General features: G+C 40.6%; 1 protein-coding gene across 5 annotated transcripts in view; it reads right to left on the reverse strand.

Annotated features, from left to right (window-relative positions):
* Nucleotides 1-2,414: 2,414 nt before the first annotated feature.
* The window catches only part of GNB1 (G protein subunit beta 1), a 38,775-nt gene continuing 26,533 nt past the window's right edge, over nucleotides 2,415-14,656 (reverse strand). For 3 of the 5 annotated variants that reach the window (XM_063177130.1, XM_063177128.1, XM_063177131.1), the window contains exons 5-12: nucleotides 14,311-14,417; nucleotides 13,887-13,950; nucleotides 12,034-12,196; nucleotides 11,178-11,244; nucleotides 8,894-9,095; nucleotides 7,243-7,459; nucleotides 5,126-5,237; nucleotides 2,415-4,151 (exon numbers count right to left, since the gene is read on the reverse strand). In XM_063177130.1, the coding sequence (XP_063033200.1) occupies nucleotides 5,131-5,237; nucleotides 7,243-7,459; nucleotides 8,894-9,095; nucleotides 11,178-11,244; nucleotides 12,034-12,196; nucleotides 13,887-13,950; nucleotides 14,311-14,417 (927 nt within the window). In that variant the 3' untranslated portion in view covers nucleotides 2,415-4,151; nucleotides 5,126-5,130. The remainder of the gene's footprint in view (nucleotides 4,152-5,125; nucleotides 5,238-7,242; nucleotides 7,460-8,893; nucleotides 9,096-11,177; nucleotides 11,245-12,033; nucleotides 12,197-13,886; nucleotides 13,951-14,310; nucleotides 14,418-14,656) is intronic. The other 2 variants (XM_063177132.1, XM_063177129.1) reach the window with 2 other exon arrangements.

Below are 14,656 nucleotides of genomic sequence, written 5' to 3' on the forward strand. Positions count from 1 at the left end.
GAGCAAAGCAATGATGTTTAAATGACTGAGCACATATGAAGCAGGCAGGACAGAGAGGAGAGCAGGAATTTTGAAGGAATCAGGTAAAATGGAGCACAGCAATGATGTTGAAATCACTGAGCACATGTGAGGACAGCAGATGGCTGCTGCCACCTCTGGGAGCTGCCATGTGCCAGGGCCATTCCCAGCAGGAGGGGCAGGGAATGCACCAGGCATCCTTGTTCCATGAGGGAAACTGAAATCTGGGCTTTCATTTTTGCTCACACAGCCCTGAAACACAACAAATTCAACTTTCCACTTCTCCATTGCATTCCAACTTTCACTGGAATGCAATGGAAAAAGAGCAACTCATCACTGATGGTAAAAGCAGAGGCAGACTCTCAGGAATTACATGAAGAGAAGAAAAAGAGAACAGCACCATGCAAAAATAGCCAGCTGCTGTTAGAACTTGTTCATCAGCCACTTCTTTTCTTCTTTCCCCTCCAAAGTGAATTCATGCTCACACCTACACTAAAAAGTGTTAATCATGAAAGCACCAGGATCCTGCCTTGCTGCAGAGCCAGCACAGAGCTCAGCACGGGTGACAGCTTTTATTATTCTTTATTTACTCTGCCACTTCCCAGAAACCAGATTATGCTATTTTTAGCTCCTATAGGGCATGATTCAATCAGTCATTTCAAGTGTGTTTCACAGCTGATTTCAAACACTCCATGGGACTTCATGGTCAAAAGGCAGAATGCCCAACTCAATTTTTTTTTTTTTTTTTGTGCTGGTAGTAGAACCTCAGATGTTTTATTTAATTCATGAAGAAATTAAAGGCCTTGAGGGGCACAGAACATGCTAAAGGTCTTAACTGGAGCTCCTGGGACTGAGAAATCTGCTCTGTCTTCCTTCACCCCCTCCTTCAAACTCCACGAGAGGATTCCAACCCCATTCTCACAGATTTTGTGTTCTCAGGTCGTGGAATCTGAAGCAGAAATAAGAAATTAGCAGCAGAAATTCAGCAGCACTGGGGGAAGCTGCTCTTTGGAGCCACATCCCACAATTATTCCAACTCAGAGTCTTTTCCAGGCCCACTGAAGGAGCCTGTAGATAAGATGACATAAATAATTGTAGGTAAGATGACATAAATAATTGTAGGTAAGATGACATAAATAATTTTGATTCGGGTCTATCCTAAAATAAAAGGCATTCAAACCTCAAAGCTTTGGCCCAGACTCAAGAGTTCAGAGCTGCTCCCCTTGCACACCCATTTTTCTCCAGAAGCAGCTCTCTGAATAACCAAATACACAACGAAAAATGTTTAAATCAAAGAAAATTTCATATTTAACATGAAAATAAGAGTAGTGAGAGGCAACTGCAACTGTTTGCATTTCAAATAAATCCCAAAGGGCTGCACAGCAGCCTCCTGCCACAAGTCACTGTCCTGGGGTGTTTTATGGCCAGGGCACAGAGATTTAACACATGGATTGAGATTAAGGAGGGTGAGACAGATCATTGATTTTATTACAGACCAGACAGTCACACATGAAACATCCTTTGGAATAAAAATATTCCACATGAGTGGAAACCCCACAGCTACAGCATTTGGAATTGGAAACCACTAAATCTGAGTTCCCAAAATTCAGCATTTCCAGCCATGAGCTACTTACCAGTCCCATGGAGCCCAAACCCCAGAGCTCACAGCTGGGCAATGCCACCATCACATTTTCCACACTACCAGCTTTGAAAAACCTCTCCAATGAGGCTGAGAATTTCCATGTTTGGTGTGAGACCATTCCACAGCTTTGGAATTTCTCTTGGTTGATGTGAAATGAGGGAAAATCCATTTTTGTTTAGATAAAACAAGAGATGGGACTTTACCCACTAAAACCACAAAACCCTCAAGTCAACCAATACCAAATTGTTGAACCAACTGCTTTTTAACACCTCATTGCACAAATCTGCTTCTCTGGGTATAAAACAATGTTTTGAATAAATTTTTAAGATAAAATTCTGCCTCTTGGAGACTTGGTTCTTACTGAGCATGAAAATGACTTCTTACCCTGTCAATCTAAGAGTGCCACCAGAGCTGCTGTGGCCAGATCCTCACATGGCAGGAACCACTCAAGTCTTTTCCTAATAAAGGACACAAAAGTTTTAAAAGAAGTTAATTTTGCTTTGATTTCCCCCTTCAGGTGCTCCACTCCTACAGCACACAGTATTTTTTGTGCTGTGCACCTCCTGAACCGTAGTGGCTCTCTGAATTTAAATGCATACTCTGCCCAATAACTGACCATTAACCACTGAAAAACCACCAAACCATTTCTCTGGGGCCAGCATTCCCTCCTCCTGTGTGTTTATTCTGTTTATTCCACAACTCAGAAGATGTTCTGCACGTTGAACAAGAAGCTGCAAAACAGATCAGTCCAAACTCATGTCAAACTGCTTTATTACATCTTAAATAACATTACATTTTAATATAGTATCTATCTTGCATCCAGCTTTCTTGAAGTACACTGACTTTAAAATTAAATACAAAAGGTGAAGAGGGATACAGGGCGTGGAGAAAGCTCTACAGAGTAGTTTCATGAAAGAGAGTAAGAGGGAACTCATCTTTTATGCCAAATCCAGGCCTAACGCACAATTACAGCACATTTTTGTACAGAATGTTGCAGAAAAAACAAAATGGAGAAAAGCTACTACTGCTGCTAGGAAGGAGCATTTCTGGATACAGTGAGAAGATAGGAAAGAACAATCTGCTGTCCAAACACTGCTGCTTTTAACATTTTATTTGAAAAGAAAGCCAGGAAAACCTGCTCATTACAAAAATGACTCTGATCAGATGCAAAGGACTCATCCTGCAAGAGGAACTGGCTGTGAGGAACTGATTTATAAAGAAGATGGTCTAGGTTCCCTCCTCCCACACCCCAGAATCTTTGACAGCGATTGTTTGAACAGGCTGTTTCTTTTTTTCTTTATTCTTTAAAAAAAAAAAAAGTGACTTATCACGCTACTCCAAAACGTGCATAGCTTTGTACTGGAGTTCTTCATAGATTTATGCACAGAGTAGCAACAATAAATGAATACAGCGACAATGGTTACAGTTTTTAAACAGGTTATTTCTTCAAAGAAAAAACATCTAAGGACTTAGTCCAATATGCACTTTTTAGCATTTCTACAGCATGCGATTCTAAGAGTAAACCCACCCAATATGGCAAACAATCAAAAAAGGTTTTTTTTTTTTCTGTTTAACTTAGAAAGTTCAAGATCATTATTTTCAAAACATTGATTTGTACATCATTTCATACACAAAGAATTGACTCGATACCCAAGTGTAGGATAGGTCTCTTTTGAAAACAGAGATTCCTGGTTGTTGAGACTTATAGGATAGTGTTAGGATATATAAACTGCCCTTCCAAGTGGACAAACCAAAACAGATTAAAAAAATCAGTGTGGTGAAAAAGGGGGGGCAGGAGGGACCAAGGATTGCATTTGTAATCCATAAAAGGTGAAAGGATTCTTTAAACAAGCATTCATTACCTTTTACAGCATGTGCTTGGTTACCTTACTGCTTAACATTATCCTATATATGCCAAGTTTTGTGCAACAATTATCTGTGATACTAGAAAATAAAAATAAAAAAAATTAGGGACTAAATTTACAGCGTTAACAACCCCCAGTGCTCTGGGCTAGGACTCCCTTGTTTTGCTCAATTAAATACATAAGGAAATGTATTTAAAAAGGAAACTTGAAAAAAATCCTGCTACAAACATGACTTTAAAATTTGCAAGTGTGTGAGATAAAGTCCTTAACTTCAACTTGGAAACTACAGTGAAAGCTAACTGTTTCACAATTATGCTCAAGTTTATTTTCTGGTCATGCTTTTTATGATAGTGTTTCATTTGTTTTTAAATTCTCAAGACAAAAAAAATGGTCCCAAAAGGAATGCACAATTTCATTTTGCTTACAACACAGAAATTCTTCTTGGAAAGGTAATTGTGCTCTTCATTTCAGCAACAGGAGACGCAAAAGATCTTGCCCTTTGAAGTTGGGGAGGATGGGGGTCCAAGTTAGTATGGTTGGATTGGATATGCTATCTTTGTCATTTTCAACCGTTGGAAACTTCTTCCAGTCCTGGAGTCCGCTGCTCTTCTGGCACACAGAAACATCTGGTGAGAGTTGCACTTTGAGAAACTGCACACAAGTGGCAAACTCTGCTGTCCCCACCACTGGCACATGCAGGCATTATTTTATCCCCCCCTTTCCCCAAGGATATTTATTTATTTAAAAACCCACACAGGAAAGTTTGGTAATTCAAAACAGACCTTCAGAAAAATGTCAGTGTGTGCATTAAAGTAATGGCCATCTAAACCTCCAAATGCCATGCATTAAAGTAATGGTTATCTAAACCTCCCAACTGCTTGGCTTTGCTCCTCACTGATTTCACAGAATTCACAGAATGACCAGGTTGGAAGCGACCTTAAACACCACGGAGTCCAACCCAGCCCCAACCCCTCAACTCAACCCTGGCACCCAGTGCCACATCCAGGGATGGTGACTCTACCATTTCCCCAATTCCTGGGAATTCCCAAAATTCTCCCCAATTCACAGAATTCTCCCAAATTCTCAGAATCCCCAGGTTGGAAGAGACCTTAAAGATCATGGAGTCCAACCCAGCCCCAACCCCTCAACTCAGCCCTGGCACCCAGTGCCACACCCAGGCTTTGTTAAACACACCCAGGGATGGTGACTCCAGCACCTCCCCAGTTCCTGGGAATTCCCCAAATTCCCCCAAATTCACAGAATTCCCCCAAATTCTCAGAATCCTCAGGTTGGAAGAGACCTTCAAGGTCACAGAGTCCAACTCAGCCCCAACCCCTCAACTCAGCCCTGGCACCCAGTGCCACATCCAAGCTTTGTTAAACACACCCAGAGATGGGGACTCCAGCACCTCCCTGGGCAGCCATTCCAGAACTTTATCACCTTTCTGTGAAAACCTTTATCATCCTTTCTGTAAAATCTTCTTCAACATGCATTTCCCTTGGTGCAGCTTCAGACTACCCTGAATGATCAGCCCCAATAACAGCACTGCTGGCAAGAAGCATTCTGGCCCCAAAGCTGCCTTAAGGAGCTGGGTACTCACCTTTTTCAGTTCCAGATCTTGAGGAAGCTGTCCCATGACCCTGTTGCCACTGCCATGCCATCATCAGTCACACCTAAGCAACTGACACGGTTATCGTGACCAGCAAGGACACCTGGGAATGAGAAATCAACAATAAATTGCTTTGTTTGGGTCATTTCCTGTCTGTTCCAGTTACAGCACAGCACGTTTGGGTTAACCAAGCTCTAGAGTCAGAAATCCTGAACAAACAGGGCTGGAATTATAAAATGCCTTTGGTTTTATAAGCACAGATTCAGGGCAGAGCTGGGTGGGTTCTCAAGGGATAATTCAGTAAATGCATTACTCCAAAATTTTCCTTCTATTTTCCCCCTGTTATGACCTTTACTGGTGTCCCATGAGCTGTGAAGTGACAGCCCTGAAGATTGTGACAATTCACTGTAACCATGCCCTGCACAGCTTTTGCTCCTCACCACAGTGATAATGTGTCTGAACTGGTCTCAGTTAAATTTTACAGAATTTTCATATTTGCAAAAAATTTTCTTTTAAAACCAGAAGTTAAACTGAATTGTGTTATGAACTCCAAAGTATTTTTCATCCAATTTTCTCTTACTACATTCACAAGGTTCTCCATACAATCCATTTGTCAATATGGAGATCTAATACAATTCAATTATAGCACCATTAAAAGAAAGAATTGAGACACTAAACAGAAAAATTAAGGGAGACAACATTTTCCTCTATCCCCTTTAATTTAACAGTTTCAAGGAGGTAAAAAGAAAACCTAATTATGTTCAAGCTTTCCAGTCCACAGCACTGAGCCAAGATATTCTTGATAGACTTGAAATTAATCTCTCTACATGAATTAGAGTGCTCACAGGACTCTCCTCATTCTCCCACCAGCAACAGGAAGTGCTGCAATTTGGCAAAACAAAATCAGCACCAACAAATCTTAAATTCCTGTACTGAACACACAACCACAAAGGTGTTTAATTCAGAAGTGCCAATATCAGAAGATATAGAAGTGTTTAATATCAGAAATGCCAAATCTGCCTGGCAATCTGAAGCCTTGGAACATTTCAATACAAAGAGTATTTTACTCATCTCCTGTTCTGATCAGAGTAATGAAACATTTATAGCCAAATTTACACATTTTTTCCAACAAAAGTTTCAAAAGTTTTCATTTGGAAGACCCGAAGTTAAATTCTCTTCATCTTTGGACCATGAATTTCATGTTTGTTTCCTCAAAAGATAAACTCCAGTCTCTGTTGTTTTGCTGCTTGTCTCTAAAACTACTGCTACAAATACCAGGAAAAAAATTCCTGTGTATAAATAGCAACATTCATGTGAATTGCTTTGAATAGTTAATGCATAAACAAAGCCATAAAGCCTAAAAAAGAATATCCCTGAACCCCAAGGCCTTGTTTTTAATGGCAATCATCCTGCTCTCAACATCCATCCTTGAGCAGGATTCCAATGGATTTGTACCATCACTGGGCAGCCTAAAGAAGTTTTCAGATTTCTGAAGTTGAGACAGGGAGTGCTGAGATCTGTGCCTGAGACTCGAGTCACACATTCAGAGGCTGAAAAAGGCCACCAATGTCAGGGACATATTTTATGGAAAATCCTTTTGTTAGGATCTTTTCTCCTGAGAAGCTGAGAGGCCTCAGAAATGAAATGTAAACAATGATTATCTGCTGCTGTGGGATGCAACAGGTGCATCTGGGATTGGTTCCATGTGGCTGTTTTTAATTAATGGCCAATCACAGTGAGCTGGCTCAGATTCTCTGAGAGTCACGAGATTTTATCATTATTCCTTTCCTTTCTTTTCAAGCCTTCTGATGAAAGGCTTTTCTCCTTTTCTTCTATTCTTTTAGTATAGTTCTAATAGATAATTTTCTTCTAATATATCATAAATTATATATATATATATATAATAAAATGAATCAGCCTTCTGAAACATGGACTCAAGATTGTCATCTCCTCTCATCCTGGGGACCCCTGAGAACACCACCACACCTCCAAGGCCATCAAGTCCAACCTGTGGCTTGTCCCCAGCACTGAGTGCCCCATCCAGGAGCTCCTTGGACACCTCCAGGGGTGAGAACTCCATAAAATCCCCAACCCTCAGCTCCATTTACCTGCTCTGTCAGCTTTCAGCGTGTCCCACACATTGCAGTTGAAGTCATCATACCCAGCTAGGAGCAGGCGGCCACTCTTGGAAAATGCTACAGAGGTGATGCCACAGATGATGTTGTCGTGGGAATAAACCATCAGCTCCTGGTCAGCCCGCAGGTCGAAGAGCCGGCACGTGGCATCGTCCGAGCCCGTGGCAAAGGCGTTGCCGTTGGGGAAGAACTTCATGGGGGAGAGGAAAAACATAGATTTAATATTTAATAAAATAAAATTTAACAAACTGAAATTTAATGAAATAAAAAAATAAAAATGTAACAGAATAAAAAAATTAAGATCCCGTGGCAAAGGCGTTGTTGCTGGGGAAGAACTTCATGGAGGAGAAACCAGAGGTTGCAGTCACAGTCATGTTTTCTGATTCTTATCTCATTTGCTTCTCCTGTGTTTTGGACTGTGTTTAGAGATTGTTTACCAACAGGCGATTGTTTCATTGGCTTCATGTGAATTGTTCTGACTTAATGACCAATCATGGACCAACACCTTCCCCAAAGTTCTTCCCATTGGGGAAGAACTTCATGGGGGAGAAGAAAAACAGATTTAATCCCTCTGCATCACACAAACACAGCAAACCAGAGGCTGCACTGTCACACTGATATTTTGTGAAAAATCCCCTTGCCCAGGATTCTTCCCCTGGGAAGCCTCAGAGAAAAAGGAAAACAATATTATCTCATTGCTTCTCCTGTGTTTTGCTGCTTTGGAATGTGTTTGGAGATTGTTTCATTGGTTTCATGTGAATTGTTTTTACTTCATGACCAATCACAGACCAACGAAGGCGTTGCGACTGGGGAAGAACTTCACGGGGAAAATAAAAACACAAATGGTTTCAGATTGAACCCCTCTGCATCACACAAACACAGCAAACTAAAGGCTGCACTGTCACACTCATGTTTTCTGAAAAATCCCCTTGCCCAGGATTCTTTTCCTAGGAAGCTGAGATGTAGTATAATATAATATAGAATAATATAGTATAATAAAGTAATTAATTAGCCTTCTGATATCATCATTCCTCCCAGAAGGGCCAAGTCTGTGTGTGTTGGGACTGTTGGATGACAGTCACGAGATTCTGGGCAGTTGAATGCTTGGCAGATTCAGTTTAGATGTAGTGTAATATAGAATAATATAATATAATCAAGTAATTAATTAGCCTTCTGATATCATCATTCCTCCCAGAAGGGCCAAGTGTGTGTGTGTGTGTGTGTCAGGACTGCTGGATGACAGTCATGAGATTTTCTGCAGTTAAATGCTCGGTAGATTCAGCTTATATGTAGTGTAATATAATATAGAATAATGTAGCATAATAAAGTAATTAATTAGCCTTCTGATAACCATGGAGTCCTCCTCATCATTCCTCCCAGAAGGACCAAGTGTGTGTGTGTGTGTGTGTCAGGACTGCTGGATGACAGTCACAAGATTCTGGGCAGTTGAGTGCTGGGCAGATTCAGTTTAGATGTAATGCAATATAGAATAATATAGAATAATAAAGTGATTAATTAACTTCTGACATCCATGGAGTCCTGCCCACCACTCCCCCCAGACTTTGGGCACAATCTCCCTGGTGATTCTGCAGAGCAGCAGCCCAGCTGAGGGAGCAGCACGTACACAGATGGCGTTGATGTCGGACTCGTGGCCGGTGAAGGTTTGCCGGCACATTCCTTCTCTGACATCCCACAGCTTGGCAGAGGCATCGCAGGCACCAGAAACAAAACACCGGGCATCGGGGGCAAGGGACAGGCTCATCACATCTCCAGTGTGCCCAGTGAATGTGGTTGTCTGCTGACCAGTTTCTATGTCCCAGAGAGCACTGAAAGAGTCATTCAAGAGGAAAAAATCAGCACGACTGCGCTCCTTTGTGAGGTTTTTTATCATCGCTGAGGTAAAACTCCCAAGTATTAATAACAAGTATTAAAACTCCAAGTATTAATAACTCCAAGTATTGATCTTGATAATGGAAAGAAACATTTTTGGCTGAATTATTTGGCTGTTGCAGATTAATTGTATAAAAATGAATTGTGCAAAAATTAACACATCTGTGCTACTTTGTGAGGTCTTTTTATCACTCCTGAGGTAAAACTCCCAGTATTAATAACATCGATCCTGATAATGGAAATAAATATTTTTGGTTGAATTATTTGGCTGTTGCACATTATTTGTGCAAAAAATAATTGTGTAAAAATTAATTGTGCAAAAATCAACACGTCTGCGCTCCTTTGTGAGGTTTTAAATCACTCCTGAGGTAAAACTCCAAGTATTAATAATATTGATCTTGATAATGGAAATAAATATTTTTGGTTGAATTATTTGGCTGTTGCAGATTAATTGTATAAAAATTAATTATGCAAAAATTAGTTGTGCAAAAATCAACACGTCTGCACTCCTTCATGACATCCTTTTATCACTCCTGAGGCAAAACTCCCAAGTATTAATAACATTGATCCTAACAATGGAAATAAACATTTTTGGTTGAATTATTTGGCTGTTGTAGACTATTTGTACAAAAATCAACACATCTGTGCTCCTTCATGGGGTCTTTTTATCACTGCTTTTTATCCAGGTATTAATAACATTGATCCTGACAACAGAAATAAATATTTTTGGTTTGGATGTTGCAGACTAATTTTGCATAGAAGACCTTAAAGCTATCCTTAATTTTAAAACATTGGGAGGGTTTTAAATTGAAAAATAATGGAAAAAACTGGTGACTGGCACTGAGGGCTGCTCATCCCGAAGTTCTCTGCCATGGCTGCTATCCAGTACTACCACAGCTTCAATTAAACAGCAGTGGTAAGGCCACAGCAAAAGCTGAGCCAGCATTTCTCATTTTATAAACTCACAGAGGATGAGTAACTTTGTGAATTATGTCTGATCTTAAAGTTGCAAGCCAGCCAAATCACTACAACAGTGATAATTAAGAGTATAAAAGGATGAAAGAACATTATCACCTCCTTAAGAAGAAGCCTAAACACTTTAGGAAGTTGGGATTTTTAATTTCTGTAATTTCTCAGCAAACCAGAGCCAGCAGCAGCAGGTTCAAACCAGGTAAACAAGATGTGCCTGTACTTTGATAAAGTCCTTTGATGAACTGAGGTGATGGCAAGGACAGCTGCAGAATTACTACACAACTCCTGAAGCAGCTGTGTTCTCTTACAAAGAGCATCATTTCTACAAACCCTCCCATTTTGTTAGAGTTTACTGGGTTCTCTAAACACCAACACATATTCAGAAACATTTTTTGGTTTTAATCTCATATATATTGCACAGCTTCTCAGAATCAGGCATTCAGAGAGACTGGCATTGTGTAGGACAGGTATTTATTAGACAACCTCTGCTCTAAGTGCTGCTCCTTGAGAGAACTGCAATGCTTTTAAGGAATACATTTAATAGAAAAATCCATGAAAAAAAGATCGAGGCCTTTTTTAGTTCAGAAGCCAGTGTTTATGAAGATATACACCTACATTCTCCTCAAAAAACCCAGCTATTGTCACTGGAGAATATTTTCTAGGAGCTCTTCTGAATAACAACGTTAGCTACATTCTGTATTAGAAATATCCAAACATGACTGTTTGAGTAATAAATACTGAATACAAAAGGAGTTTTGAGGAAAATCATTAGGCTAATACAGTTATTTCTGAAAACCAAATAGTCACAGGAAGAAAATTTCCCAGAACATCTTTACACAGAATTAGGTCAGGCTCTTCAGAACATGGGCACAAGGAAACAGCCAAAGCTCACAGGGCTGAAATTACCAGCACAAAGTGACATTTGAGCAGTGTCACCAGAGTGTTGAGGGTGATGATGAAGTTTGTGAAGGACAAAGTTTCCTTCAGGCACAGAAAATGGGTGAGAAAAGCCCTTCTGGCAGTGCTGTCCCCATGTCCCAGCTTACCAAGTGGTGTCGCCAGAGCTGGTGACGATCTGATTATCATCCAGGAAACGACAGCAGGACAAGTAGCCTGGAAACAGAAGAAAGGTGCACAAATAAGGCCAGAGATTACCCTGCAAAGGCAAACTGGTCTGCTAATAAGCTGCTTCCTCCTCTCCTGGACCTGCAGCAAAACACACTGAGAGCCTAAAATGCAACAGATGATTTTTGTATGGGAATCTGCAATATTTTTGTGGTTTGGTTCTTTAGAGACCACCCCAACCCAAGCAGAAGAAGGGGGACAAAATGTGCAATTCCAGTGTGGAATCCAGTGGCCAAGGTGGGCAGGATCCCAGTGAGCCTGCACTGCACACACCCAACTTTCTAAGGAAATCATCTCAGTCTCATCCAGCAGCAACAAATGCTGATGGCCTCAACTGCATCAACGGATTGAGCAAAATAAACTGCATTCCTGGTCAGTACACAGACCTGAGCATGGACATTGGATGTTTCCCAACAGAACCAAAGAAGTTCATCTGGATGCTCTGAAGCATCTTTTTTCCTGAAATCCCATCTGCCAAACCATCAGTGGAAGCACTCTGATTACAGAATCAGCCTGCCTGCCAACCACCTCCATTTCACAAAGCACAGAATTCAAACTACAGCAGAAAATATGAAAACCTGCAAACATCAACTTCCAGCAGCTTTAAGTTTTTATTCCATTTTACAGCTGAAAAACTGTTTAAAAATACTTAAAATCAAGCAGTCTGCAGCTAAGCTCCTGCCTGAGAAAAGAAGTAGATTGCAATTAGGAAATTATGTTTAAAGGAGTTTTTTTTTTAATTTTCACTGTGCTGAGGTAACTGTGAGCAGCACTCACCTGTGTGCCCAGCGAGCTCACGGCTGACACGGACATTCCCTTCACGAGTTTTCAAGTTATAAATGGAGCAGATGTTGTCCAGCCCACCACAAGCCACGTAATTGCCAGAGGGAGCATATGCACAAGTCATGACCCAGGAGGAGCGCAGGGGAATGGCATGCACCTGCAACACAGACAGCTCAGCACTTCACCTGCAGAAATTGCATTCAAAAAAAAGTTTTTCACCTGTCCCTCAAGACAGGATCATGTTTTTGGCACAGAAGCAAGAATAAAACAGCTGTTTGAGTGTTGAACTATTTTGAGGGTAACTTGCATATGGGGCTCGTCAGAACAAGCAGTGACGTAATAAAACCTCAGATTTGCTTCTCCTCATTCCAGTTCCATCAGCAATTTTGGTCCAAAGTGAAGGATTTCATTTCAGTGCTCTGATTACTATTGGTTTATTATAGGTTCAGGAAAATATTGACTTCCAAGCACAGTCAGCAAAAGTGCCAATTCCAGGCTAAGATGCAGTGAATGAACAAGTAAGGAAATCGCTGCTGTCACTGCCATTAAATCCTTCTTTGGAAACCCACTGCAAGCAATCAAGCTTCACATTTAAATAACTACCCCATGGTTCCTTGTCATTCTCTGCTCAAAGAACTTTTTTTGGATAATTATAGAATCTAAACCTGTTTTGTCTTGTTAACTCATTGTGTTCATCCCTTAAATTTGTTCATACATTCTTTAGTCTTAGACTTATGGTGATATTTCATGCAATATTAACAATGTGCCTGATTTCTTAAGGAAAAATTTCATTAGAAGCAGAGGAACAGCCAGAAATCAGTGGTCCTGCAGCAACAAGCAGTTAAAAAACCCCAACCCTGTCCTAAAACCACAACCAGTTCATTTTTTGGAAGTCTCCTACCAAGAAGTCTAGAATATTCCAAAAGTCTCTACTATTTGGAATATTCACTTTGAGCCATTTTATTTTATCATTAGGTAAAGATCAAATTGATGACAACTTCAAGTGTGTTCTGGAACTGCCAAAAGAATATTGCATGGATTAATTAGCATTGATGTAAGAATTGAACATATCAATACAGAAATCATGGATGCAGTGATGATTTCACCATCCTGAGCAGTCACAGTAATTTAGATGACATTTACCTGCAGGCTGGGGTGAAAGGATGAGGATGAAGGTAAAAATGAGAGGGCTTAATTTTAATTTGCAAACCATATTATATTAACTTTTTACTAAAGTGATGCCATTTGCTCCAATGCACTGTAACACTGATTTTAATGCTATGAGGAGCCAAGTTAGGAAAATTTATCTGGAATAAAATCAAACTAAAGCAGTTCTGTCAACTTAACCACAAAGAGCTACATGGGAATTGTTGCCAGCTCTGGAACAGTGGCTATGATCAGTAAATACCAATCACTGTCAAATGAAAGTAAAAGTAGTCCTGAACTGCCTCATGTGATTGCAGCCACCAAGAGATGACTCATTAGAACATGTCAGGTCTTCCAGGACTTCACTGCAGACAACAAATTCATCTGCCTAAGCCAAAATCTCTGCCCCTTCTGGTGCAAGATGCTCATCACTGCCTGCTCACTGCTAATCACTTTCCTGCAGTATTAAAACAAATTAAAATATTCTTTAGAAGGAAGTCTTTCCTTGCTCTCCATTTGTGGTGCACATTTTCACACACTGAAGACACTGCTGTGTTCTTTACATACAACTTGATTGTTTTAGAGAATTCAAAATTTGGATTTAGGACCAGGAAAGCAATAGAGCCAAAATGATGATGGGCAATAGTTCCTCCTGATGCTTTCACAACTGAATTACACAGCAATGGATCAGCTGGCCTTACCTTGTTTGTAGTATAGCTGTCCCAAATTATAAGTTTGCCATCCTGGGAGGCACTAACTAGAAGCCTAGGGAGGAAACAGCAGGGAAACACAATCATTGTGGGCAGCCAAGGTGATGAACATTGTAAAGGAAAGAGAATGAAACCTGTGGCATTTCGTTTCTCTTTAAATTAATCAGGAAAAGGAAAAGAAAGACAACTGATAATGGCATCTACTTTATTTCCACAGTTCCTCAGAACCCATGTGGTACCATTACTGTATTTTTAGTAGACAAGGACTGGGATTTTGGCATCAAATGTAGGCTTGGGTTACAAAAACATGGAGGAAAATGGTGGCATTCAGTGTTTGACTCCTCTCAGGATTATTAACTCCACGTGCACCCAGCTTTGCAGAGAGATGCAGCCCCTGAGGCAGCTCTGCACCCACCTGGAATCAGTGCCCCAGTGCATTGCATAAATTTTGGCCAGGTGTCCCCGGAGTGTTCTCCTGGTGCGCATCTGGATTCTCCCCACGGGGTCGATATTGGCTGTGATCTGAGACAGGACAAGGTCACACACTCAGTTCCTCCCTTCACTGCCCTCAAATAACATCTCACACACAGCTCCACATTCTCAATACTGATTTTTTTCCATTCACAAGTTATGTAATTTTAAGTAGCACGTCTTTATTACACCACACAAGCAGCCTATTGCATTTACAAACACTCCCAGAAATTTTGTTTAGGTTGTATCTTCTTAGACTTCTAGGATTTCAGACCTTTGATCTGGGTTTT

The sequence above is a fragment of the Melospiza melodia genome, chromosome 26 (assembly GCF_035770615.1).
Source record: "Melospiza melodia melodia isolate bMelMel2 chromosome 26, bMelMel2.pri, whole genome shotgun sequence".
In the NCBI taxonomy this organism is placed as follows: Eukaryota; Metazoa; Chordata; class Aves; order Passeriformes; family Passerellidae; genus Melospiza; species Melospiza melodia.